Source organism: Nicotiana attenuata, unplaced genomic scaffold (assembly GCF_001879085.1).
Source record: "Nicotiana attenuata strain UT unplaced genomic scaffold, NIATTr2, whole genome shotgun sequence".
Lineage (NCBI taxonomy): Eukaryota > Viridiplantae > Streptophyta > Magnoliopsida > Solanales > Solanaceae > Nicotiana > Nicotiana attenuata.
In genome coordinates this window covers 98998-126118 of record NW_017671473.1, presented here as the reverse complement: position 1 = coordinate 126118, position 27121 = coordinate 98998, and the positions used below count along the sequence as shown (strand labels likewise).

The 27121-nt window shown below is 39.9% G+C and overlaps 2 protein-coding genes across 3 annotated transcripts; both read left to right on the top strand.

The window, feature by feature from the left end:
- The first annotated feature begins 2199 nt into the window (after positions 1-2199).
- LOC109208512 lies at positions 2200-3304 on the top strand. Of its 2 annotated transcripts, XM_019371638.1 has the most exons (4): positions 2200-2304; positions 2430-2609; positions 2713-2799; positions 2892-3304. In XM_019371638.1, exons 1-4 carry the CDS (start codon positions 2302-2304, stop codon positions 3009-3011), a joined length of 390 nt encoding a protein of 129 aa, XP_019227183.1. In that variant the 5' UTR covers positions 2200-2301; the 3' UTR covers positions 3012-3304. The 2 variants fall into 2 exon arrangements, with proteins under 2 accessions (XP_019227183.1, XP_019227182.1); XM_019371637.1 differs by having other exon boundaries at positions 2204-2609.
- Positions 3305-3473: 169 nt separating this feature from the next.
- LOC109208511 (skeletal aspartic acid-rich protein 1-like) lies at positions 3474-6076 on the top strand. The gene is made up of 4 exons (XM_019371636.1): positions 3474-3481; positions 4165-4355; positions 4991-5125; positions 5760-6076. The coding sequence occupies exons 1-4, from the start codon at positions 3474-3476 to the stop codon at positions 6074-6076; spliced, it is 651 nt and encodes a 216-aa protein (XP_019227181.1).
- Positions 6077-27121: the final 21045 nt, after the last annotated feature.

The following is a 27121-nucleotide window of genomic DNA, read 5'->3' as shown; positions in this document are numbered from 1 at the left end:
TAATTTATTTTCCTTATAACTTTTTATTTCTATTATTTTAATTTTTAATTTTATTTTTACTTTTTAATTTCTTTTGAAAATTTAAAATATATTTTTCTTTGTACATTATTTATCTTTTATTTCTATATCTTTACTTCTCGTGATTCCATGTAATTGCTTACTGTATTTTATTTTTTATTTATTTTATTATTCTATTTTTTTAAACTACACCTCCTAATATTAGAAATAATAAGTCATTGACAAACTTGGCATATAATGAGTGATGCAATTAAAGTGGAATTTCGTTGTTGAATGTGGCTATAAACTTATCATGTTTCCTATTATTAAGTTGTATTGGAACTTACTATTACTATGTTGGAATTTGACATATGTTAAACTATTTTATCTTTTTTGAATTTTGAAATTGTGTTATATTTATGGTTCAAATTTACTTGTTTTAGTAGTATTGGCTCACATTGCATGTTGTTCATTTTTTAGTTAGATTTGATAGATTAGTTTTGTCAAACATTTGAATAATGTTATGATATTATATTTGTAAATATTAATTTATTTATCAAACATGAATTCCATGATACTCTTACAAAACATATATTTTTTATTTTTGTAAGTATCTAAACTACATATTATTAATTTAAAAAATATATATAAATTATTTTTACAATATTAGTTATAAATATATGATTACTAAATTAATGTATATTCACGAAAAATATACACTTAAATGCAAAATATAATATCCTTTTTTTATAAACATTTATAGGCATATATTTATTATATTAACTTTTAAGTTTTGATATTGCTTAATTTAAAATTTAATCTAATTGTGTAATTACACTTGTGCAACCAAACAGTAAACTTGTAATTACACTATGACAAACAAACAGGTCGTCGTAATTACACAACTGTGTAATTACTAGGCTGTGTAATTACTACCCTATACACCAATTCCAATTACAGGGTGGCTGTCCAAACAGACTCTTAATGTAAGCCTTAAGCCTCAAAAACAGGTGTGACAACTAGTTTAGAAAATTGGCAACCTTGGTTCAATTTACGCTAACGAATAAGCAAACAAAATTAAAGAACTAATCAAAGTTAATCAGCTTTGTCGCACTAACTCGGTCAGAATTTAACAAACTTGGTCTAGTTTACGCTTCCAAATCAGCATTAAATTTATGGTATTAACCGAAATTACATAGATAACATCACCGCATTATCACTTTAAGAATTTCTGAATAGGAACGTGAGTCGTGAGAAAATGTGAAGAAATTATATTTTCATTTCATCATACTACCAAGTCAATAATTTCTCAAGGGTTAACTTATATAAACCTTTGAGTGGATTAGTCTCTGTAACATATTCCCACTTTACAGCTCCAAATATTACCTAAATTGTGACATAAAATAATTACATGGGATAAAAAGAGTATTAATAATCAATGTTTAAATTAAAATGTTTTAGCATATATATGCATGTCAGAAGATATTCAGGTAAAAATAGCACGGGCTAGCTAGTTTTCGGACTGATAATTGAAAAATAGTCAGCATTTGCAAAGTCATTGAAAAATAGCCACTATTTTTCCAGCATATTATGCGGGATTATGGAGCTCATGCGTATGAGCTTCTAGCATATTATGTTGGGACTCCAGCACGTGGAAAGTTTCATTATGATCTCTTGCATATAAACTTCCCACATATTATGTCGAAACTCCAGCACATTATGAAATTCCAACACATTATGTTGGAAACTCATGTAAAAAATTCGAACTACATCATATTATGCTGGAATATTTTCAAAATTTTAAGGGTATTTTTGTTCAAATTTTATCTTTACATAAAAAAATGGCTAACTTTTGATTATTTTTGAAATTATGGCTATTTTTCAATTACCAGTTGTAAATCTAGCTATTTTTTATTTTTGGGAAAATAATATTGTATATCAGCTCTCAAAATAATAGCCAAAAAAATATATTTTGTATATATATATATATATATATATATATATATATATATATATTCTGTATATTATATACTAAAATTTTATAAATTTTATATACTTTTTCAGTTACTAAATATAAATAGTTTATGGCGCGTGCAAGAAGTGATAATACCCATTTTTCTAGATATTCAGTATCGGATTGGAACCAGGCCCATTAGCCCCTTGTTTAACGTTTAGCCTATACAAAGCCCACTGTGGGGAGAATTGAAATGTCACAGAACGGCTACTCCTCTTCCCCATAATTCGAAATTTGAACCACCACTTCCCCATTAGAGTACAGAAACGCTCTCGTTGTTCTAGGGTTTGATGGTAGAAAGTTTTATCTTCTATTAGCATTTACTTTATATTCTGAAAAAATGGTCAAAAAACTCGGAAATTCGGATTGTATTTCCCCATTGATAATTGATTTATCTTCTTCACCCCCTTCTGAGCAGGGAACGGCATTAAGGCCTGTATTTTGCCTCAAAAAGAGAGAGCAATTGAAGGAATTTGAAGAGAAAGAGGATTGCTTTATCCTTGATTTTGATCCTTATGACCCCGTCGATATTTCAAAGCTCTCTGTTTCTAAGAATCTTGATGCTTCTGACCTCTCGGTTATCGCTGAAAAAGGCCAGGTATAGTTAATTTCTAGTATTTTGCAAAATGGGTTTGAACCTTTTACTGTTAAATGGCTATAATTCTGCAATTTAATAAGAAATTGATCTTGATGATGAATAGGTGGCATGTAGAGATTACCCGCATTCAAGGCATGTTTGTGTGAAACATCCGTTTGACAAAACACCTCACGAGAATTACTGTGAACTGGTAATATTTGTTCGATTTTTTATTTATTAATTGTGTCAATTTTTTGATGTTATTAGATAAATTATATTGTGTGGCTTTGGGTATTGATGCAGTGTTATTGCTATGTCTGTGATGTGGCTGCTCCTTGCAAAAACTGGACTGGGGTTTCAGCCCATTGCCATGCCATGGATAATGAGGCTTGGAAGAATCAGAGAAAAGCCACTAGGGAGTAGCTGATCTGATGAATTACCATTCTACATTTTCTACCATATGTCTTCACTAGACTAATAATTTTTGTGCTTCTTATTTGCAAAAGAGGTCTTTGACTGTGGTATAGTTAACTACCTAGTTATGATCTGAGGTTTAGTTGAATACGACGTCTGTATTCAAATGTCTCTCAAAATGAAGCTGCTTTTTTGTAGATATTTTGCTGATGTATGTAGTTATTTTTTGGGATGAACATGTAGTAGTATATTAGTATATGAAATGAAGTTAGTACAAGTTTAAGCGCTTCAATTTCAGTGGAAACTTGATGATTTCTACAGCCATTCTTTCTGTTATTTCTTTAAGCAATGCTTCATATTTCTTTGTGTTACGATGTTACAGATAACTCCTGAATCTATCTTTGCGAGTACAATCAACTGTCTCTTGTTGTATTAATTACCCTTGTTGTTAAGGGGTGTATCAAATCAATAATGGACAAGTAAATTTGAACGGAATGAATACTCTACTACACTAATTGAAACAGGTAGATGAATTCTACAGAAGAATAATAAATACTTTGTAAATATTGAAAAGCTTTTCAAATTTTAACAAAATCATGTCCAAACGCTAATATTTAAATTTCTACTTCATTTCTTCTATTAATATATAAATTTCTCACTAAGATAATGATGGTTTTTAATGCTAAAGCTTTCGTGGCAAAACTTTTGGAGTGGAGCAGTTCTAAATTTCGTAGTGTCAATTCATGCATGTGCTCTTGAAATGCCAATTGTGAATGTGGACACTTGCGTATGATTGTTAAATTGTTAGTTAGGTATAGCATTGTTTTTTTTTTACGCTAAATGTATAGCGTATAAATTTAGAACGCTATATATGTCTCTCAAATCGTCAGGCTATATAGCGTTCAAATACAAAACGCTATACCTTAACGGCAAAAGTTACCGTTAAGGTATAGCGTCTTGTATTTGGATATTATATATAAAAAAGTAACTTTTTTTTTTTACACTTATTAATGTACTTTGAGTCCAAAAAAACAACAATTGGGTTCCGGACTCAAGGAAACCTAGTGTAAAACCCCAACATTTGGTAAAGTAAATTTCTTTTGTCTCAAAACACTGAGATGTAAAAAACCCTTCCATTCAACAAATTCACCAACTAAAGCAGGCTTCAGGAGGATGAGCCAATAGTGGATCATGACGCCGAAGATTCTGACGACACCGACGACGACTCTGACGACGACCACGATGATGATGCCGATGATTCTGACGACGATCACAATGACGACGATAATTCTGACGACGACGATGATACTGAGGATTCTGACGATGACGATGGGAAGGAAGATGGTGCTCATGGTATTCTTTGCCTTCACTCGTCCTATTTAGGGTTTCATTCTGTTTCTTGTTATTCAATTTTTATCTTACATACATTGTCTAAAAATGATGGTTTAAATATTGTTTGTGGGTGAACCTGACATTTCGTGAAATATATTTCAGCACTCAAGAGTTTTTTATTGGATGGGTTATTTTGCTGGCTACATAAGTAGTACTCCGTCTGTTCCAGTTTATGTGAACCTATTTCTTTTTTGGTCCGTTCCAAAAAGAATTAACTCTTTCTAAAGTTGGAAACAATTTAGCTTGAATTCCCAATTCTACCCTTAGTGAGAAGCTTTCATAAGCACACAAGTACTGTGATCCCAGTCAAACAGGTTCATATAAATTGAAACAGAGGGAGTAATTCCTTGTTAGTTCAACCCTTTATGGATAAAGTAACTACATTTCGTGTTTGTTTTGGTAGTTTTAACAGTTTCAATGCTCATACCGCTGTTTTCAAAAGCTTGTTAGATGTTGAAACGGATGCTACTTTACTTAACTGACCACTCGAGCATGCATTTTCTAACTCGCAGAGCCGACCATAGAGGAGTTATTAGCTACTTGTAGGAAGGAGTTGACTAATCACAGGATGGAGTCAGTCAATTTTTGATTGCTAGAAGGCATTGCCAAGGCCATCGGCATTGATAATACTGAAATAGACCAGCATCCAGAGTGTCTGTTTGAGTCCCTTGAGCCTGGCCCGACTCTGGCACAGAGGCGGCTCAATAGTACTGGAGGCCTAAAGCCAAGACGTGATAAGAGGCCTTAAACTTATTTAATACCTTTAAATATTTTTGTTGAAGTTTATTTTTTTTCCTTTTTGAGATGCAATTTCATCTTGACGATGTAACAAACCCCCTTTAATATTTGTTGAAACATTACTAACCTTTGATAAGATTTTATTATGTTTAATTTTAAATTTTTGCTTTTCACATAACCGTCAACATAACTTACTATATAGCATTGCTTCCTAAAATAACAATCATGTAGAAATTTGTATTTACAAAGATGACAAGTATTTTACGATCTAATTAGTTTGAAGCGTTCCTACAGAGATCTTGAAAGAAAATATCTTGCAAAGTTAGAGTTGTAAATAAAATTATTCAAGTTGGAGTAAGAAAAAAAACTAGAAAGTAACTGCAGATTTAATTTCCTTTCACTTCCATTCGAATTTTCTCAACCAACTCCGGAAAAAAAAAACATAAAATATAAAACTATGTTATTAACGATTGGTGACAAGGTAGCTAAAAGATGCTTGAAAAAAATTCTTATCACTATTTAATATTAAATGCAATTAATATTTAAATTACATATAAAAATATTAGTTTTTGGGGCCTCTAATATTGTGAGGCCTAAAGCGGCCGCTTTAGTGGCCTGGGGGTTAAGCCGCCTCTGCTCTGGCAACCACCACTGATGCACCAGCTGAGGTAGCCGCCATTGTGGAGCAATTAGCTAACATTAAGATGGAGTTGGCTAAATTTAGGGTGGAGGTAGCTGATTTTAAAATGATGATGGATGATAAGATCCAGCAGATCATGCAAATGCTAGAAGCCATTGCCAAGGGTTGCGGTGTTGATATTACAGAAAAAGCCCGGCATCCAGTGGGTCCGACCGCATTCCTTGAGCCTGGCATGACCCTCGCATCCACCACTGATGCCCCAGCTGAGATAGGCACCATAAACATCAGAGATCCGTCCAATTGAGGCACGAGACACACCTATGCCAGAAGCAGCTGCCTAGCGGGAGTTCTGTTGACCCTACTTATTTTTATTTTTATGCGCACATTGGGCTAAAGCACGAGTCTAAGTGGTGGGGTGGGGGATTATATTTTTGTGAATGATTGTAATTAATTGACTAACCTTTCTCCTAGCTAGCCAAAATGGTGTTCCTGACTTGTTAGCAAAAATGGTACTTGGATGTATTTGCTAATAGTACTTCTACTAGTACTATCGTAAACCTTTTGTTAACCCATTCTTGTATGTTTTGAAGATTTTGGCGCTATCAACCGAGGAATTCCGATCCATATATATATTAGAAAGTCTATGGCTTGTAATATTAATACGCTCTTAGGCGCTTCAGATAATGCTCCATTTTTTTATCAATGGTAAGTATATAGTATAAAGTATCCTTTTGCACCAAAAAGAAAAAGACTACACATGCTTTCATAGACTACTTTGACTTTAGGGATTTGCTTCATTATTAGTTAAAGAAGAGAGACAAGGGGAAGCTTAATCTAATTGTCCAAAGTGATTCCTTCTTGATTGGATGCTGAAAAGTACTTACAAACAAGGGTTTGCCGGCCACATTGGGGTATATGGATGGAGATATGGTGGATATCTCTCAGCTATAACATTGAGGTTTCCTGAGGTATTCAAATGTGTTGTTTCTCATGCCCGTTGCATCATGTGACGGGTATGATGGAATACCTAAAATATCCATCTGGCTATTGAGAGAACTCTGTAATGCATTATGTACACAAGATCAAAGGTAAGCTGTTGTGCATGACATGATTGATGAAGATGTGCATTTTAGGCACACTACTGGGCTTATTAATGCAGTTGTAGCAGCCGGAAAACCTTATGAGATGTTAATATTCCCGGAGGTACATCACATGCCTCAGTGAATGAGAGACCTTATATTCATGGAAGAGAGACTTCATTGGGAGGAACTTGTGAATGGCCTTTTCGTTGTTCTAGTAGTCATTTATGCTCTCGACTCTCTGGGTAGAGTAGATTTTGGGACTCATTTCCAGTTTAATAGCATGATTCACTTGATTATAAAAGAAAGAAATTGCACTATTCTCTGATAAAACTAGAAGAAAGGTAGGCAGGCTAATAAAGTTGTTTGAGTAACTGATCTGTGTAGTAGCTGCCATGTACCATAAGCGAGCTTGCGTTTCCTCTTATTTAGTCTTATTTAACCCTCCTTTCTTATCCCTCCATCCCCTCAAAAATAGAGTATAGAAATGTACTGTGGAAGAAAAAGTTTAAATATGGTTTTTTATACTGTTTAGTGATGAATGCATTAGGGCTCTTTTTGATAGTTGGAAATAAGGGCGTATAAGTTCCAGCATTATAGTTGGATTCTAGATAAGAGGAAGGATCACCATCTTGGACTAACTATAGGCAAAAACTCTTGTTTGCCTCTTCCTCTTATTCTTTCTTCATAGTCGAATAAGGTACATAGTTATTCTTTTTGTAATCTTTATAATTTTACTGTTGCATTATCCATGTCACACTCACCTAACAAGCAACCTTTAATAAGGTGAGATAACCCCTCCCTAGTTTATACCCAAAACAGAACGACAAGACTATATTTCAATAATTATTTTACCAAGGTAGTCCACGGAGAAAACTTCAATCACATATTTTAGTGTAGGATTTACAGCAAGCAACCTAGTAATATTCTTTAAGACTTTTAGCAAGCTGAAGGAGAAAAAGAAAAGAAAAGAAAATCTAACTTCATACACACTTTTCCCTTAATTATACACATTTGTCTTTATTCGGAGTGTTATTCAAATCATTTTCGTCTTAAATACTACTCCACGTCTTATACCGGAAAGATGAAAAGAATTTTAGCATTCATTATATTATACCTCTTTATAACATGTATTCTTCATATAAACATATTACTGTAACTGTCACAGACCCAAAAATCCGCCTTAGGCGTTGTGATGACACCTAATTTTTAAGATTAGATAAGCTGATTACTTACAATAATTAAGTCAGTTTAACAATGATAATTTAAAACAGAGTGCTAATATTTTCACGGCCTCAAACTCCCTTCGTAGGATGTCGTGATGCACCTAGTCTTTAAGACTAGGTAAACCGATTACTATAACAATTAAGCTAGTTCTTAACAATGATAACTTGAAACAGAGTTTAATATGAATACCGAAACAAGAGCGAGATGAGTCTACGCGGCAATAATCATAACAACCTCCTAATACTAGGTAATACAGAGTCACGAACTCTAGCTAAATACATGGAAAGATCTCAAAGATCGAAATACAATATTATTCAAATAACAAGCTGACAGTACAATGAAAGGAAAGAACTCCAAGGGACAACGACGACTAAGCAACTCTACCTTGAATCATCGCGGTCAATAAGCTAATTCTGCCCGAGTCCGATATCTCCAATACCTGGCTCTGCACAAATATATGCAGAAGTGTAGCATGAGTACACCACGGTCGATACCCAGTAAGTATCAAGACTAACCTCAGTGGAGTAGTGACGAGTTACAAGTCAAGACACTTATTGAACAAAATAACCTGTGCAATATAGAAGTATAAAGCTAATAATGGAAAGCAGAAATCAGTAAATGGCAACAATAATCAACAAGTGATATAAACAGTATATCAATAAGAACACCGTGAAGTATCGTTCAAACCAAATAAGGAACACAAAGGAAAACCAATTAATTAAGTCGTTCTAACATAAGTTTCACAATGGAATCACTCCGTGATACCTCATCTCATTGTCATAAGTCACGGGCCTCAATCCACCATCATATGCTCACGACACCTTGTGCCCACATCTCAAATCACAACCGCACGGACTACTCGCGTGCCAATATCTCAATCTGCCCGGCATGATCATATGATCACATTCACAATCCACCCGACGTGCTCACAAGCTCACAATCAACATGAAAACAGATAATACAAGAACACATGGGCATGATCAATAAATGTCAAGTTTCATACTCTTGTGCTAGTATAAGTGGCATGCTATGGTGTATGCTTGTGCGAGTGTACTACTGCTGCCCAAGTCAACAAGTAATATCAAAGACATCGAGTAGTTCATCGAAGCAAGAAAACAAGTCACGTAAGATGTATGACATACACAATGAAAAACACTCCATCACACGAAAATCACCAACACAATGTCCCCAAGCCACATATCATCCTTGACATTGTATCCTTATCTCTCCAATAGCTACCTGTATCACTCCGTCCTGGCAATATCGTTAGCCGCCCTTATCTCTCTGATAGCCACTCGTATCACTTCGTATAATATCCACACTTATCACTCCGCCTGGACAATAATATTTGACATCTTTATATCTTCGACAGTCACCCGTATCCCTACATATAATATCCACCCTTATCTTTCCGCCCAAAAAATAACACAATAGCCACCCTTATCAATCTGTATATTCAACAACACTGAGATAACACCCTTATTCCCCGCATAGCAACAACCAAACCACACAACAAATTCACAAATGCTAAGATCACAACAACACGACATATCAACTCATAACACAAGTGCCCATACGCCACAACCTTTCAAAAGGTCCAATAATATCAATATTTCCACAACAAATAGCACACTGATCAAACACAATGTGTATAAAATCTCAATAACAACAAAACGAACGGGAAAGTAACTCACAAGGAACAACACCCCCTTTAAACACAGCTTCAATTTAAATAGATTAATGACTTTCGATACCCTCAAACCAATTAATTTTTTAAGGATAATCTCGATAATGAAAGTATTTCCACGAAACGACAAACGTCGGATTCTAGTGTATGAGTTAGGCTAACAATCAAAGAGATGGTGCGAACTAGCAACTATGTCAAAATGTACGAGAATAACCTCGCAACAAAAAGTATATCATGTACAACAATTTTAACTAAAAGTAACTCAATAATAAAAGAAATCACATAATGGTAAAAGCGGTAGCAACTTCAAATAAAGCATATAAGAGCAAACTCGATATTTAAAGGATGTGACATATAACGACAACTTCAAATAAAGCATGTGATAGTAAACATGACGAATAAAAGATATAACAAGTGCTAAAAATTCCAAATAAATACATAAAAGAAGCCTAAGAATCTAAATTGTTCAATTTCCACATATAAGCCTGAGTACGTACTCGTCACTTCGCGTACATGGATCTCACATGGCACAAATAGCACAAACGACTCAAATCCTAAGGGATAATTCCCCCACACAAAGTTAGACAAGATATGTTTCTCAAAGAAGCTAAATTGATACTCTAAAATAATCTTCTCATGAGAAACAACCTCCGGACGGCTCAAATCTAGCCAAAATAATTTAATATCACAAATAAAAACCATAGGAAATAATTCCGGATAATAAAGTTTCGATCTTAAATGAAAAAAGTCAACATCGGGCCCATACCTCGGAACCCGACAAAATTTACAAAATCCGAACACCCATTCCGATACAAGTCCAACCATTCCACAATTATCCAATTCTGATATCAAATCGGCCTTCAAATCCTCATTTTACATTTTTTAAAGTTTATACAAAAATTCTAATTTACTCCTATCCAATTCACTAATTTAATGTGAAAATAATTATGGAATCGTGAAATATAATCAAATCCAGATAAAGAATACTTACCCCAATCCAAATCATGAATAACCCCTCCAAAATCGCCCAAAACTGAGGTCTACAACTCAAGATATGATAAAAATGGACAAATCCTCGAATTATAACCATTCTGCCAAAGATTTCCGCTTTCGCAGGCTCACAGTCGCACATGCGAAGCCGTATATGCGGAATATTCATCGCAGATACGCAAACAACAAAAATCTCAGATGACCGCACATGCATCCAAGACACCATATCTGCGGTGTTGCTTCTGCGATCAACGAAGCACACCAGCACAGCCGCTTTTGTGACAATAGTCCGCGTTTGCGGAGACTTCCAACTCAGCTCATAACCGCTCCTACGCATACGGAGCCGCATTTATGGGATTTACATTGCATATGTGCAACACCTCAGCTCCCAATCAGCTCGCTTCTGCGCCTTCTAGTCTGCACATACGGCCATCGCACCTGCGCCCAAAGGTCCGCAGGTGTGACCACACCAGATGCTTGCCCACACCAGCGTCAACCAACAGAGTCCCCATGATCTGAAACTCATCCGAAACACATCCGGGGCCCTCGGGACCCCTTCCGAACATACCAACAAGTTTTACAATATTAAACGGACCTACTCAAGGCCTCAAGTCACATCAAACAACGTCAAAACTACGAATCGCACCTCAAATCAAACTTAATGAACTTATGAACTTTCAACTTCTACAACTCGTGTTGAATCATATCAAATCAACCTAGAATGGAGTCAAATCTTCCATGCAACTTCCAAATGACATAACAGAGCTATTCCAGCTCTCGAAAACACAATCCGAGCCCGAAATCCATAAAATCAACTCCTGGTCAAACCTCTCAACCTTCCAAACCTTCAAATTTTCAATTTTCGCCAAAATGCATAAAATCAACCTACGGACCTCCAAATTCAAATTCCGGCATACGCCTAAGTCTAAAATCACCATACGAAGCTATTGGAATTATCACAATACCATTCTGGAGTCTTCTACTATTCTACAGAAAAGTAAAACTCCAATCAACTCTTACTGCTTAAGCTTCTAAAACAAGAATTATCCTTCTAAATCAATCCCGAATCATCCAAAAACCGAATTCGACTACACACGCAAGTCATAATACAATTTATGAAGCTGCTGGATACTTTAAGCCACCGAACGGAATGTAATTCTCAAAACTATTGGTCGTGTTGATACAATTAGTATGAGTACCGAAAAAAAAGAAGCAAATAAGCCTACGCGATAATAATCATAACAACCTCCGAAGACTAGGTAATACAGAGTCACGAATTCTAGCTAAATACATGGAAAGATCTCAAAGATCGAAATACAATACTGTTCAAATAAAAAGCTGATAGTACAATGAAAGGAAAGGACTCCAAGGGACTGCAACGACCAAGCAGCTCCACCTTGAATCCTCGCGATCAATAGGCTAACTCTACCCGAGTCCGATATCTCCAATACCCAGCTCTGCACAAAAATATGTAGAAGTGTAGTATGAGTACACCATGATCAGTACCAAGTAAGTATCAAGACTAACCTCGGTGCAGTAGTGACGAGGTAGAAGTCAAGACACCTACTAGTCAAAATCATCTGTGCAGTATAGAAGTATAAAGCTAATAATGAAAGCAAGAATCAGTAAATGGCAACAAGAATCAACATGTGATATAAATAGTAATGTAATATGAACACCGTGAAAGTACCAATTGAAACCAAATAAGGAGAACAAATAACAACCAATTAATCAAGCCGTTCTAACACAAGTTATCTCAACCCATAATCGTGTACCCATGACACCTTCTGCCCACATTTCTAATCACAACCGTACGGATAACTCATGTGCTAATATCCTAGTCCGCCTGACATGACCACAGGCTCACAAATCACATTCCGCCTTGCGTGTTCACAAGCTCACTATCACAATTTGCCCGACATGGTCACAGGCTCAATATCGACATAAAAGCAGATAATACAAGAACACATAGGCACAATTAATAAACATCAAGTCTCATACTCATGAACTAGTATAAGTGGCATGCTACGGTGTATGCTTGTGTAAGTGTACAATTACAGCACAAATCAACAAGTAATATCAAAGACAACAAGTATCTCATTGAAGAAACACAACGAGTCACATAAGGTGTATGACATACACAAGGAAAATCACATCATCACATGAATATCATCAACAAAATGCCCAGGCCATCATACATCATCCTTGATATTGGCACCCTTATCTCTCTGATAGCCACCCGTATCCCTCCCCCCCTGATAATATCATTACCCACTCGTATCATTCCGAAAGCCACACGTATCACTCCGCATAATAGCCACCATTACCGCTCCGACCGGACAAAAATACAATAGCTACCTATATCACTCCGTACAACCAACAACAGTAGGATGCCATCCTTATGCCCCGCACAACAACAACAGTTAGATGCCACATTTATGATCCGCATAACAATTCACCTGGGCTAACATCACAACAACACAACATATCAACTCGTACCACAAGTTCCCATAGGCCACAACCTTTCCAAAAGAACCAAAAATATCAATATTTTCATAACATATAGCCCACGACTCAAACATAAGGTATATTGAATTTCAACAATAACAAAATAAACGGGAAAGTAACTCAACAATGAACAATACTCCCTTTAATCACAACTTCAATTAAAATAGATTAATGTATTTCAATAACTTCAACTTCAATTAATTTCTTAAGGATAAACTCGATAATGAAGGTATTTCTATGAAATGGCAAACTTCGGATTATAGTGTATAAAATGGGCTAACAATGAAAGAGATGGCACGAACTAGCGACTACGTCAAAGTGCATAGGAATAACCGGTCAACAAAAGGATATCATACAAAAACAATTTCAATTAAGAGTAACTCAACAATAAGGGAAGTCACATAATGATAGAAAAGGTAACAACTTCAAATAAAGCATATAAGAATAAACCTGACAAGTAAAGGATTTGACGTGTAACAACATATCCAATTAAAGCATGTGAAAGCAAACATGATAAATAAGAGATATAACATGTGCTAACAATTTCAATTAAATTCATGAAAGAAGTCTAAGAGTCATTTCCACATATAAGCCCGAGTACGCACTCGTCACCTCGCATAAACGGCTTTCACATAACACAAATAGCATAACAACTTAAATCCTAAGGGGTCATTTCTCTCACACAAAGTCAGGCAAGATATTTACCTCAAAGAAGCCAAGTCAATACTCTAAGATGACCTTCTGGTGTGAAAAAACCTACGAACGACTCAAAGCTAGCCAAAATAACTTAATATCATAAATAACAATCATATAAAATAATTTCGGATAATAAAGCTTCGATCTTTAGTAAAATCTAAAAAATCAACTCAAAAAGTCAACCACGGGCTCCCACCTCGAAAACTGACAAAATTCACAAAAACCGAACACCTATTCCGATACGAGTCCAACCATACAAAAATTATCTAATTTCGATATCAAATCGGCATTCAAATCCTCATTTTACATTTTAGAAAGTTTTTATGAAAATTCCCAATTTTCTCCAACTCAAATCACTAACTTAATGGTGAAAACAAAGATAGAATCATGACATGTAATCAAATCCGGGTAAAGAACACTTACCCCAATTAAATTTGTGAAGAACTTCTCCAAAATCACCCAAAACCAAGGTCTCTAACTCAAAAAGTGATAAAAATATCAAACCCTCGATATATAACATGTTCGGCCTAGAACTTCCGTATTTGCAGACAAAAGAAGCAGACCTGCGATCTCGCATCTGTGAGCAAAAATACCGCATTTGCGACCTTCACTTAACAAACCAGGAACCGCACCTGCGAGCCAACTATTGCATCTGCGATTCCGCAGAAGCATAAACCACCCGGAGCCTCAAATTCGCAGTTGCGATCCATCTCCGCATATGCGTACCCGCACATGCGGTCCCTCATCCGCAAAAGGAGAACACTTGAACATGTGAAATCTCGCTGAAGAGACAAAAATCACGCAGAAGTGTGTCCGCGTCTGCGCTCCAAAATGCGCAGGTGTGAAACACCAGAACTAGTCCTCCTCAACAACGTGGAAATGACCTGAAACTCGTTTGAAGCACACCCGGGGCTCCTGGGACCCCGTCTAAACATACCAACAAGTTCCATAACATAAAGCGGACCTACTCGAGGCCTCAAATCACATCAAACAATATCAAAAGTACGAATTGCACCTCAAATCAAACTTAATAAACTTATGAACTTTCAACTTCTACACCTTGCGCCGACTCATATCAAGTCAATCTGGAATGATGTCAAATTTTGAATGCAAGACAAATGACAGAACGGAGTTATTCCAACTCCTAGAAACGCAATCCGAACCCAATATCATTAAAGTCAACTCCCGATCAAACCTCTCAACCTTCCAAACCTTCAACTTTTCCAACTTTCACCAAAATACATCAAATCAACCTACGGACCTCCAAATCCAAATCTGGACATACGCCTAAGTCCAAAATTACCATACGAAGCTAATGGAATTATCAAAACATCATTCTGGAGTCGTCTACACAAAAGTCAAACTCCGATTAACTCTTACTCCCTCCGTTCCAATTTATGTGAACCTGTTTAACTGGGCGCGGAGTTTAAGAAAAAATGAAGACTTTGGAATTTGTGGTCCTAAACAAGTCAAAAAGGGGCCCAGAGTATTTGTGTGGTTATAAAAGCTTCTCATTAAGGGTAGAATTGTAAGTTTAAGCTAAATTGTTTCCAAATTTAGAAAGGGTGCATTCTTTTGGAACGGACCAAAAAGGAAATAGGTTCACATAAACTGAAATGGAGGGAGTATTATTTAAGCTTCTAAAACACGAATCCTTCTTCCAAATCAATCCCGAAACACCTAAAAACTGAATCCGGCCACACACGCAAGTCATGATACACAATACGAAACTGCTCGAGACATAAGCCAGTGAACGGGACACAAATTCTCAAAAACTACATGTCGGGTCGTTACATTATCCCCCTCTTAAATAAACGTTCATCCTCGAACGTGTCAAGAACCGTTCCGAAGTCATCAAATCACTGAATATACTTATCCTACATATGATCGCGGGTGATCCCACGTCACCCCAATCCATATAAGCTATACAACACCATCACAACTGAAGATTGTTCCTTCCACCCACACTGATAAACCTTAGAACCAAATTTCTTTCACCATCCGAACATTTCCCAAGACTCGATTCCCACATAAGCACATTGTACCAACCTCAACCAACTACAACGGCTCATGTATACACCCACAAGGTATAACTACATGACGTAACACATCACCACAATGCCCATAATAATATCTCTGACCATAATAGCTACTCTTAATCAAATCCAACACCTACAATTAACCTCAAATTAGCTAAAACCTCATCCCAAACCTTTACAACACTGACCACGATGCAAGAAAAATGAAGATCTCATAATACACGCTCAAATCAATAAGTCACACCCAACGCCACCTAGGCACACACCTCGCAAGCTAAAACCCAATAAGAACAACGCGAATATGAATGAATCTTGGAAGAGAAACACATGAGAGAACTATCAAATAAGTCGATCGGGTACAACTCCCTATCAGTACCATACTACGAATAAATTCCACTAGGGAGATTCAAAACATATGAACTAATCACAAGGATCTCATCATAAAATAACTCCACCGAGGCACACAGCCCGGTTCAAACATATCAAACCACACAAAAACACGAGGATCCCCATCCTCAGCCCTAGATCATAATTAGAATACACATCACACCAACCAAAGCCTTCCACTAACTCAATTCCGCGAAACAAAATCACAGCACGTAATAGATTCCCATACCGGTAGAGCACCTAAATCACATAGCGAAACCAAACCATCAAGAAATGACATCAAACTTACCGTAATGAGTACCATAAAGTTCAATCTAGTCTTATAGCTCTCAATGGTGAACAAAACAAAATGATAGACACAAGCTACCACTATAGAATCTCCCAATATGGTAGACACATAAGTAGAGTACAAGAATCACGAAACTCACCCATATATGAATCATGATAGGAGGACTCACTCCGATAAGTAGAACCAAATCAAAATAAGAATAATGCTCATCTATGGAAAATCGAAAGCAAACCTATAACGACACCATCTAGTGCAGTAGCCTCAGTCCTACCAAGGAAAGTATATCAACCTCTACCTGTCTGTACGTCATCCCTAGCTGGTTTTGAAGGTGGAGTAGCAAATAGAATGGGTCCCGTAGCTTGAGTGCTCTGATGAAATCCACCTCTCCCGAGTTTGGGACATTCTCTCATGATGTGCCTAGTATCACCACACTCATAACAACCTCTCTGCAGGCATGGCTGCTCGTATTGAGTCTGTGTCGGATAACTAGAATAACTATTGTAGGAACCCTGTACCGGTAGTGCACTAGAAGATGATTGCCCCATATGAGTACCCTGAGGTCCCTGACTAACTAGAGCACCACGAGTAGTCTGAAGTGTGGACTGGACTGGCCGACTACCTGAGCCTCCGCCGTGATGGGTCATAACTGATGAGTAGAATCCACTAAATCCTCTAGAACCTCGGGACCTCTTGCTCTCCTTATCCTCCCTCTCCTCACCCTGAATATGCTCTAACCTTTTGGCAATCTCCACAGCCTGCTGAAATGGAGTATCAGTCTCGAACTCTTGAGCCATGCTGAATCTAAGACAATAACTGAGCCCCTCAATAAATCTGTGGACTCGCTCTCTGACTGTAAAAACCAAAGTAGATGCATGACGGGATAACTTACTGAACCTGATGGCATACTCCGACACCATCATAGTGCCCTGACGCAGCTTCTCGAACTCTATGCACCACGCATCCCGGAGGGTCTGGGGAACAAACTCCCTCAAAAGATCTCTAAAAATTGAGTCCAAATGAGTGGCGTTGCATCAGCTGATCTACCCTTCTCATAAACCTGCCACCACGATATGCTGCTCCTGTTAGCTGAAATTTAGTAAGATCAACTCCGATCACCTCCACAATACCCATGGTACGAAGAATACGATGATAATTTTTTAGAAAGCCGTATGCATCCTCGGTAGTTATGCCACTGAAAGTAGGTGGACTATACTTCTTAAACCTCTTAAGCCTCTTTTGCTTCTCCTTTGATTCCCCTGGACTGACCTCAGGATGAATCGGAATAGTAGGTTGTACCAGCACCATACCCGGAACCTGACCAGTGTGAGCCTGCTGCTCTGGAGTAGGGGAGGTGGGAGTCTCAAATCCTCCCCCAATCTGTGAAGTAACTGGTGCAATAGAGATCAATATCGCTTGATCCAATGTACCAAAATGCTCAGGAATTGTGCTAAAGTCTCCGGAAGTTAAAGGGGTAACAACAGGCGCCTCCGGTGTCTGTCCCCCCAATCGAAGCTACTAGTGGCTCCTCAACTACTGCATTGGCATGTGCTCTAGCTACGACACGTGACTCTTCTCGTCCTCTACCTCAGCCTCTCGCGGCTCTAGTAGGGGCGCGAGTGTCTGCTCAGCTGATCTAATAGCGCATATCCTCACCATCTGTGAGAGAATAGAGATACAAAGGTTCAAACTTCAAATCAACAAATCTGCACGACAGGAATGAAAGAATTGGAATTTTCCTAATAGTTCTGTAGCCTCTCGAAGATAAGTACAGACATCTCCGTACCGATCTGCAAGACTCTACTAAACTTACTCGTTACTCATAGAACCTATACCTAGAGCTCTAATACCAACTTCGCACGATCCAAAAATCCTCCTTAGGCGTCGTGATGACACCTAATCTCTAAGACTAGGTAAACCTATTACTTACAACAATTAGAGCCCATTTGGATTGGCTTCTTTTAAGTGCTTTTAAGCCAAAATAGCTTTTAAGCTATTTGTAGTGTTTGGACAAAAACAAGCCAAAAGCTAGAATTCCTAACGTATGGCTTAAAAGCTATTTTGGCTTAAACAAGCCCATCCAAACGGGATCTTAATCCAGTTTAACAATGATAATTTAAAACAGAGTGTTAATATGAATACTGAAACAAAAGCGAAATAAGCCTACGCAGCAATAATCATAACAACCTCCCAAGACTAGGTAATACAGAATCACGAACTCTAGCTAAATACATGGAAAGATCTCCAAGATCGAAATATAATCTTGTTCAAATAATAAGCTGACAGTAAAATTAAAGGAAAGGACTCCAAGGGACTACGACTACCAAGCAGCTCTACCTTGAATCCTCGCAATCAATAAGCTAACTCTACCCGAGTCTGATATCTCCAATACCTAGCCCTGCACAAAAATGTACAGAAGTGTAGTATGAGTACACCATGATCGGTACCCAGTAAATATTGAGACTAACTGTCACGACCCAAGGTCGCCCTCCGTGAACTGTCGTGACGGCACCTAGTCTCTACGACTAGGTAAGCCTAACAATTGCGGAAAGAGAAAACAAATGCGAAAAAAACTAATAAAAACTGAAGATAAAAAAATATAGAAGCGTTTAAGATGCCGCTCGGCATATACTAATACAAGATCTCAAAAACTGAACAACTTCCCAAAACCCGGAATCTAATGAAATCACAAGCTATGGATACTACATAGTGCTCTAACTCCAGAATGTCTAGATCAAAGTAAATACAAAATGGATATACCTACTAGAGAGAATGGAGAGGGACTCCTCGGTCTGCGGATGCGGCAGATATACCTCAAAGTCTCTGGAGAATCGCCTCGCCTCAAGGATGATAGAGCTGAGCCGAAGAACCTGGATCTGCACATGAAAAACATGCGCAGGAAGGGCATGGGTACACCACATCGGTACTCAGTAAGTGCCACGCCTAACCTCGGTTGGGTAGTGACGAGGAAGGTTAGGGCACTACTAATTTTAGATGAAAAATAAGGTAAAACAGTATAGAATACGACAATATAATTAAATGCTAACAGTATGAAGTAACACGGGATAATATGAATAACAACAACTATAACAGAGAGAGAAAACACAGAGAGAATATAACTCCACGCATAAATAGCAATCGGGGATCTCCCAGGATACCGTCCTGTAATCCCAAAATGTAAATATCCAGTGGATCTCTTGGGTGTCGTCCCGTAGTCCAACTCATAATGTGCGTGGATCTACTGGAATACCGATCCGTAGTCCCAAATATAAATACCCAGTACTGGGGGAATCTACTAGGTGCAGTCCTGTATTTCCAATATAAATGTGCATGGAAGATCTACCGGAATGCAAATCTGTAGTCCTAAAGTAAACATGCAGGGGGATCTCCCGGGATACCATCCCGTAGTCCCAAAGTAAACACACAGCAGCAACATGAAGAATATTCAATTCAATCCAAATTTCATACCAAGGTAAAACAGGTATTTCTAACCTAGCATGCTGCACAGAATTCAATTAAAGCAGTTTGAGCAAGTAAGGCAATTAAGTCAATTAGACATGCTTCCCTAAGCTAACAGTAGGCTTAAATTGCAAGTAGTATAAATAGGAAAGAAAACTCAGTTATAGTTACTTATTTAAAATAGGATTTTCAAAAATTAGCACAAGTACGCACTCGTCACCTCACGTACAAGGCATTTTCATATATCAACAATACCAAATCCTAAGGGGAGTTGCCCCATACAAGGTTAGGCAAGCCACTTACCTCGAACCAGCTCAATCAACTCAATATCACGTTCTTGCCACGAGTATCCAACTCCAAATGGCCCAAATCTATTCAAAGTAATTGCATAATATAAATATAACTTCAAGTAACTAATTCGACTAATTAATTCGAAGCTAATACACGAAATTAGGAAAATCGCCCAAAAAGCCCCTCGGGCCCACGTCTCGGAATTGAGTAGAATTTACTAATTCGGAATTCTCACACCCTCAAGAGTTCATATATACAGAAATTACTCCAATCCGACATCAAAATCCTGATCAAAACTCCAAAATTAGGCCTACGAACTTTTTCAATTTTTCTCCAAATTTTTCACCCCGAATTCGAATTTAAAGGATGAATTTAAGCATAGATTCGTGGAAATTAATCAAACCGAGTAGGAATTACTTACCCAAAACACCCAGGTGATAATCTCTCCCAAAATCGCCAATCTCGAGCTCCCAAATCAATTTCTAAGGTTTTGAGACTAAACCCTCGTTACTGCCCTTTTTTTTACCAGTGGAACCGCATCTGCAGCTCTGGGACCGCACCTGCGGTCTCGCTTTTGCGGAGACTAAGCCGCATCTGCGACTTTTCATTAATGGACAACTTCCGCACCTGCGACTCCATTACCACACCTGCAGTCTTGTAGGTGCGTATGAATTCTCGCACCTGCGGCTTAACGAGCCTGGGCCAAGTTCCGCTTCTGCGGTCACCAAGCCGCTTCTGTGCGCCGCACCTGCGGTCTCACACACGCAGGTGCGGTTATGACAGGTTCAGCCAACTTCAGATTTCTCCTAAGTCCAATTCAACTTCCGCTAAGCACCCGAAACTCACCCGAGACCCCCGGACCTCAACCAAACATACCAACCAATCCTAAAACATCATACGAACTTATTCCAACCCTCGAATCACATCAAACAACGTTAAAACCACAAATCGCTCTCCAATCCAAGCCTAAGGATTCCCAAAACTTCCAAATTCTGCTTTCGATCAAAAAGTCTATCAAACCTTGTCTGATTTACCTAAAATTTTGCACACACGTCACATTCAACACTACGGAGCTACTCCAACTCTCGGAATTCCATTCCGATCCCTAGATCAAAATCTCACTACCGAACCCGAAACTTCAAAAATTCAACTTTCGGCATCTTAAGCCTAAATAAGCTACGGACCTCCAAAACTCAATCCGAACACGCCCCTAAGCTCGAAATCACCCAACGGAGCTAACGGAACCAACAGAATTCCATTCCGAGGCAGTCTTCACACTGCTCCGACTATGGTCCAAATACTAAAACATAAACTCTCATTTAGGGACTCAGTGTCCCAAAACTCTCTGAAACTTCAAATAAATCCTCCCGACAACTCACAATAGCAGAAACAAACACGGGGAATACAGTTAATAAGGGATTGAGGCGTTAATTCTTAAAACGATCGGTCGGGTCGTTACATCCTCCCCCTCTTAAAACATTTGTTCATCCTCGAACGAGCATGGAGACATACTTGAAGTAGTGAAAAGATGAGGGTAACAGTTGCGCATATCCTTCTCGGTCACCCAGGTCGCCTCCTCGACCGGCTGACCCCACCACCGAACCTTCACCGATGCAATGTTCTTTGACCTCAGCTTTCGAACCTGCCTGTCCAATATCGCCACCGGCTCCTCAACCTAAGATAGATCCTTGTCCAACTAGACTGAACTGAAATCCAACACATGCGACGAATCACTGTGATACCTCCGGAGCATCGAAACATGAAATACCGGATGAACTCCTGCCAAGCTGGGAGGTAAGGCAAGCTCATAAGCAACCTCCCCAACACACCTTAATATCTCAAAGGGACCAATAAACCTCGGACTCAATTTCCCTTTCTTCCCAAATCTCATAACGCCCTTCATAGGCGAAACCCAAAGCAAGACCCGCTCTCAAACCATGTAAGAAACATCACGAACTTTCCGGTCCGCATAACTCTTCTGTCTGGACTGGACTGTGCGAAGTCTATCCTGAATCACCTTAACCTTCTCCAAAGTATCCTGAACCAAGTCTATGCCCAAAAATCTAGCCTCACCCGGCTCAAACCAACCCACCGAGGATCTACACCGCCTACCATATAAAGCCTCATAAGGTGTCATCTGAATGCCGGACTGATAATTGTTGTTGTAGGCAAACTCGGCCAATGGAAAGAACTGAACCTCCAAACTCCATCACACACGCACGGAGCATATCCTCAAGAATCTGAATAGTGCGCTCGGACTGTCCGTCCGTCTTGGGGTGAAATGATGTACTCAACTCCACCCGAGTACCCAACTCATGTTGTACGGCCCTCCAGAACCGTGATGTGAACTGAGTACCTCTATCTGAGATGATGGAAACTGGAATACCATGCAGACGAACAATCTCCCGGATGTAAATCTCCGCCAACCGCTCCGAAGAATAGGTAGTACACACAGGAATGAAATGCACGGACTTGGTCACCGATCCACAATCACCCAAATGGAATTGAACTTCTTCAAAGTCCGTGGGAGTCCAACTACGAAGTCCATGGTGATCCTCTCCGACTTCCACTCCGGAATCTCTATCTGCTGAAGCAACCTACCCGGTCTCTGGTGCTCGTACTTTACCTGCTGACAATTGAGGCACCGAGCTACAAACCCAACTATATCTTCCTTCATCCGCCTCCACCAATAGTGTTGTCTCAAATCCTGGTACATCTTCGCGGCACCTGGATGAATGGAATACCGTGAACTATGGGCCTCCTCTAGAATCAACTCCTGAAGCCCGTCAACATTGGGTACACATACCCGACCTCGCATCCTCAATACCCCGTCATCACCAATAGTCACATCTCTGGCATCACCGTGCAGAACCCTATCCTTGAGGACGAGCAAATGAGGATCATCATACCGATGCTCCCTGATACGATCAAATAAAGAAGACCGTGAAACCACGCAAGCTAGAATCCGACTAGGCTCCGAAAGATACAATCTCACAAACTGACTGGCTAAGGCCTGAACATCCATCACCATGGGCCTCTCCGTTGTTGGTAAATAAGCCAAACTCCCCAAACTCTCCGCCTCGTGAGTCAAAGCATCGGCCACCACATTGGCCTTTCCCGGGTAATACAAAATTGTGATATCATAGTCCTTCAGCAGCTCTAACCACCTCCTCTGACGCAAATTAAGACCCTTCTGCTTGAAAAGATGCTGAAAACTCCAGTGATCAGTATAAATCTCACAAGGTACACCGTACAAATAATGATGCGAGATCTTCAAGGCGTGAACAATAGCAGCTAACTCAAGATCATGGACAGGATAATTCTTCTCATGTACCTTCAACTGTCTGGACGCGTAGGCAATCCCCTACTGTCCTGCATCAATACCGCTCCAAGGCCAATCCTCGAGGCATCACAGTAGACAGTATAAGACCCCGAACTGGTAGGCAATATCAAAACTAGGGCTGTAGTCAAAGCCGTCTTGAGCTTCTGGAAGCTCGCCTCACACTCTTCCGTCCACTGGAACGGAGCACCCTTCTGGGTCAGCCTGGTCATAGCTGCATCAATAGATGAAAACTCCTCAACAAATCGACGGTAATAACCCGCCAAGCCAAGAAAACTGCAGATCTCTGTAGCTGAGGATGGTCTGGGCCAACTTTGCATTGCTTCCACCTTCTTCGGATCCACCTGAATACCCTCACTCGATACCACGTGGCCCAAGAATGCCACGGAATCCAACCAAAACTCAAATTTTGAGAACTTTGCATATAACTTCTTTTCCCTCAAAGTCTGAAGCACTATCCTCAGGTGCTGCTCATGATCTTCCCGACTCCGAGAATACACCAGAATATCATCAATAAAGACGATGACGAATGAGTCAAGATATGGCCGGAACACACTGTGCATCAAATGCATAAAGGCTGTTGGGGCATTGGTCAGCCCGAATGACATAACAAGGAACTCGTAATGATCATACCGAGTCCTGAAAGCACTCTTCGAGATATCTGGCTCGCGAATCTTCAACTAATGGTAACCTGAACGCAAGTTAATCTTAGAAAACACTCGTGCACCCTGTAGCTGGTCAAACAAATCATCAATACGAGGCAAATGATAACGGTTCTTCACTGTAACCTTGTTCAACTAGCGATAATCAATGCACATACGCATAGAACCATCCTTTTTCTTCACAAACAAGATATGAGCACCCCAAGGTGATACACTAGGCCAAATAAAACCCTTATCAAGCAATTCCTGTAATTGATCCTTCAACTCCTTCAACTCAGCAGGAGCCATACGGTACGGAGGAAGAGAAATGGGTTGGGTGCCCGGCAACAGATCAATGCCGAAATCAATATCTCTATCGGGCGGCATTCCCGGAAGATCAGCTGGAAACACATCAGAGAAATCCCGTACTGCTAGGACTGAATCAACTATAGGGGTATCAATACTGATATCTATCACATAAGCTAGATATGCGTCACACCCCTTCTCAACCATATGCTGAGCCTTAAGGAATGAAATAACTCTACTGGAAGTACGATCTAAGGTACCCCTTCACTCTACTCGCAGTATACCTGGCATAGCCACCGTCACGGTTTTGGCGTGACAATCAAGAATAGCATAAACAACCAGTCCATGCCCAAGATAACATCAAAATCTACCATGATGAGCAATAATAAATTGGCTGTGGTCTCAAAACCACTAAGAGCAACCAAACACGACCGATAAACACGGTCTACAATAAGAGAATCTCCCACAGGAGTAGAAACATAAATAGGGGAACTCAAAGAATCCCGAGATACACCCAAATGTGGTGCAAAATAAGAAGACACATAAGAATATGTGGAGCCTGGATCGAATAAAACCGATGCATCTCTATGACAAACCAGGACAATACCTGTGATGACAGAATCGGAGGCAACAACCTCGGTACGGGCAGGAAGGGCATAATATCTTGCTTGGCCTCCCCCTCTAGGGCGACCTCTACCTCCCCGACCTTAACCTCTAGCTAGCTGAGTAGGTAGGGTAGCAACTGGTGCTGTAATCATAGCCTGAGAACTCTGTGGGGCACGCTGTGGCTGAGAAGTCTGTGGAGGTGCACCCCTCCTAAGTCTGGGGCAATCCCTCACAATATGGCGTGTGTCACCACACTCAAAACAAGCTCTAGAAGGACGTAGCAGCTGTGACTGGCTCGGGCCAGGTCTGCTGGACTGATCACTGGAAGCACCCCGCGCAGGAGGCGCACTAGATACTGGTGGTGCATAATAAGGCTCCTGAAGACTAGGCGGATCTGGAATACCACTGGCTGCTGGAAGAGCTGAATGAACGGGGCGACTCATATAACCCCTACCATGACGAACTACAGCTGGATCATGGGCACCAGAATAATGGCCCGACTCTCGAGACCTCTTGGCCTCCCTCTCCTCCCTATCCCGAGCATGCATACCCTCCACTCTCGTAGATATGCTCACCACCTGCTGATAAGAAATATCCATCTCCAACTCACGAGCCATGCTAGACCTGATACTGGGAATGAGCCCCTCAATAAACCGGTGAACCCTCTCGCGAATAGTAGAAACCAAAGCTGGTGCATGTCTAGCCAAGCTAATGAAACGGACAGCATACTCCGAGACAGTCATAGTACCCTGGCGCAAATGCTCAAACTCTACGCGTCATGCGTCCTTGAGGCTCTGAGGAACATACTCTCTCAGGAACATATCTAAAAACTGAGTCCAAGTCAGGGAAGCTGCCTCATCCGGACTGTCTAACTCATAAGTACACCACCACTCATAGGCGGCTCCTCGAAGTTGGAAGGTAGTGAAGGAAACCCCACTCGATCCTGATATACCCATGGTACGGAGGATACGGTAGCACTCCTCTAGAAATCCCAGAGCATCATCTGATGCTAGACCACTGAATACAGGAGGCTTGTACTTCTTGAACCTCTCAAGCCTTCGTTGCTCATCCTCGGAAGCCGCTGCCCTGTCCTCGGGCTAATCTTGGGCTACGGGCTGTACAGGAATAATCTCTAGGACTCTATCAACATGCACTCGCTGCTCAGGACTGTGGGCGGCGGGAGTCTGTGCTCCTCCCCCGGCCTGAGATGTGGTTGCAGCAAGGGGAAGCAACCCTGCCTGAGCCAGAGTGGTGTACATGCTCATGAATTGTGCAAGAGTCTCCTGAAGAGCTGGAGTGGTAGTAGCAGTAGGCGTATCAGGCGCCTGGGCTCCGGCGGGAACTGCTGGTGGCTCCTCGGCGGCGGCTCGCGCTGGTGCTCTGGCTGCACCGCGTGCGCGTCTTCGGCCTCTACCCCGGCCCTGACCTCTAACGGCACTAGTAGGAGGCGCGGGTGCCTGATCATCTCTGGTAGCACGTGTCCTCACCATATGTGAGAGAATAGAAGACAAAAGTTTAGAATTGTGATATCAAAAATCTCGCACCACAAGGAAATCAAATGAAGTGGAATTTTCCTAACAGTTACATAACCTCTCGTAGATAAGTACAGACGTCTCCGTACCGATCCGCGAGACTCTAATAAAGCGGCTTGTGATTCATGACTCCTATGAACCTAGAGCCCTGATACCAACTTGTCACAACCCAAGTTTGCCATCTGTGAACTGTCGTGACGGCACCTAGTCTCTACGACTAGGTAAGCCTAACAATTGCGGAAAGAGAAAACAAATGCAAAGAAAACTAATAAAAA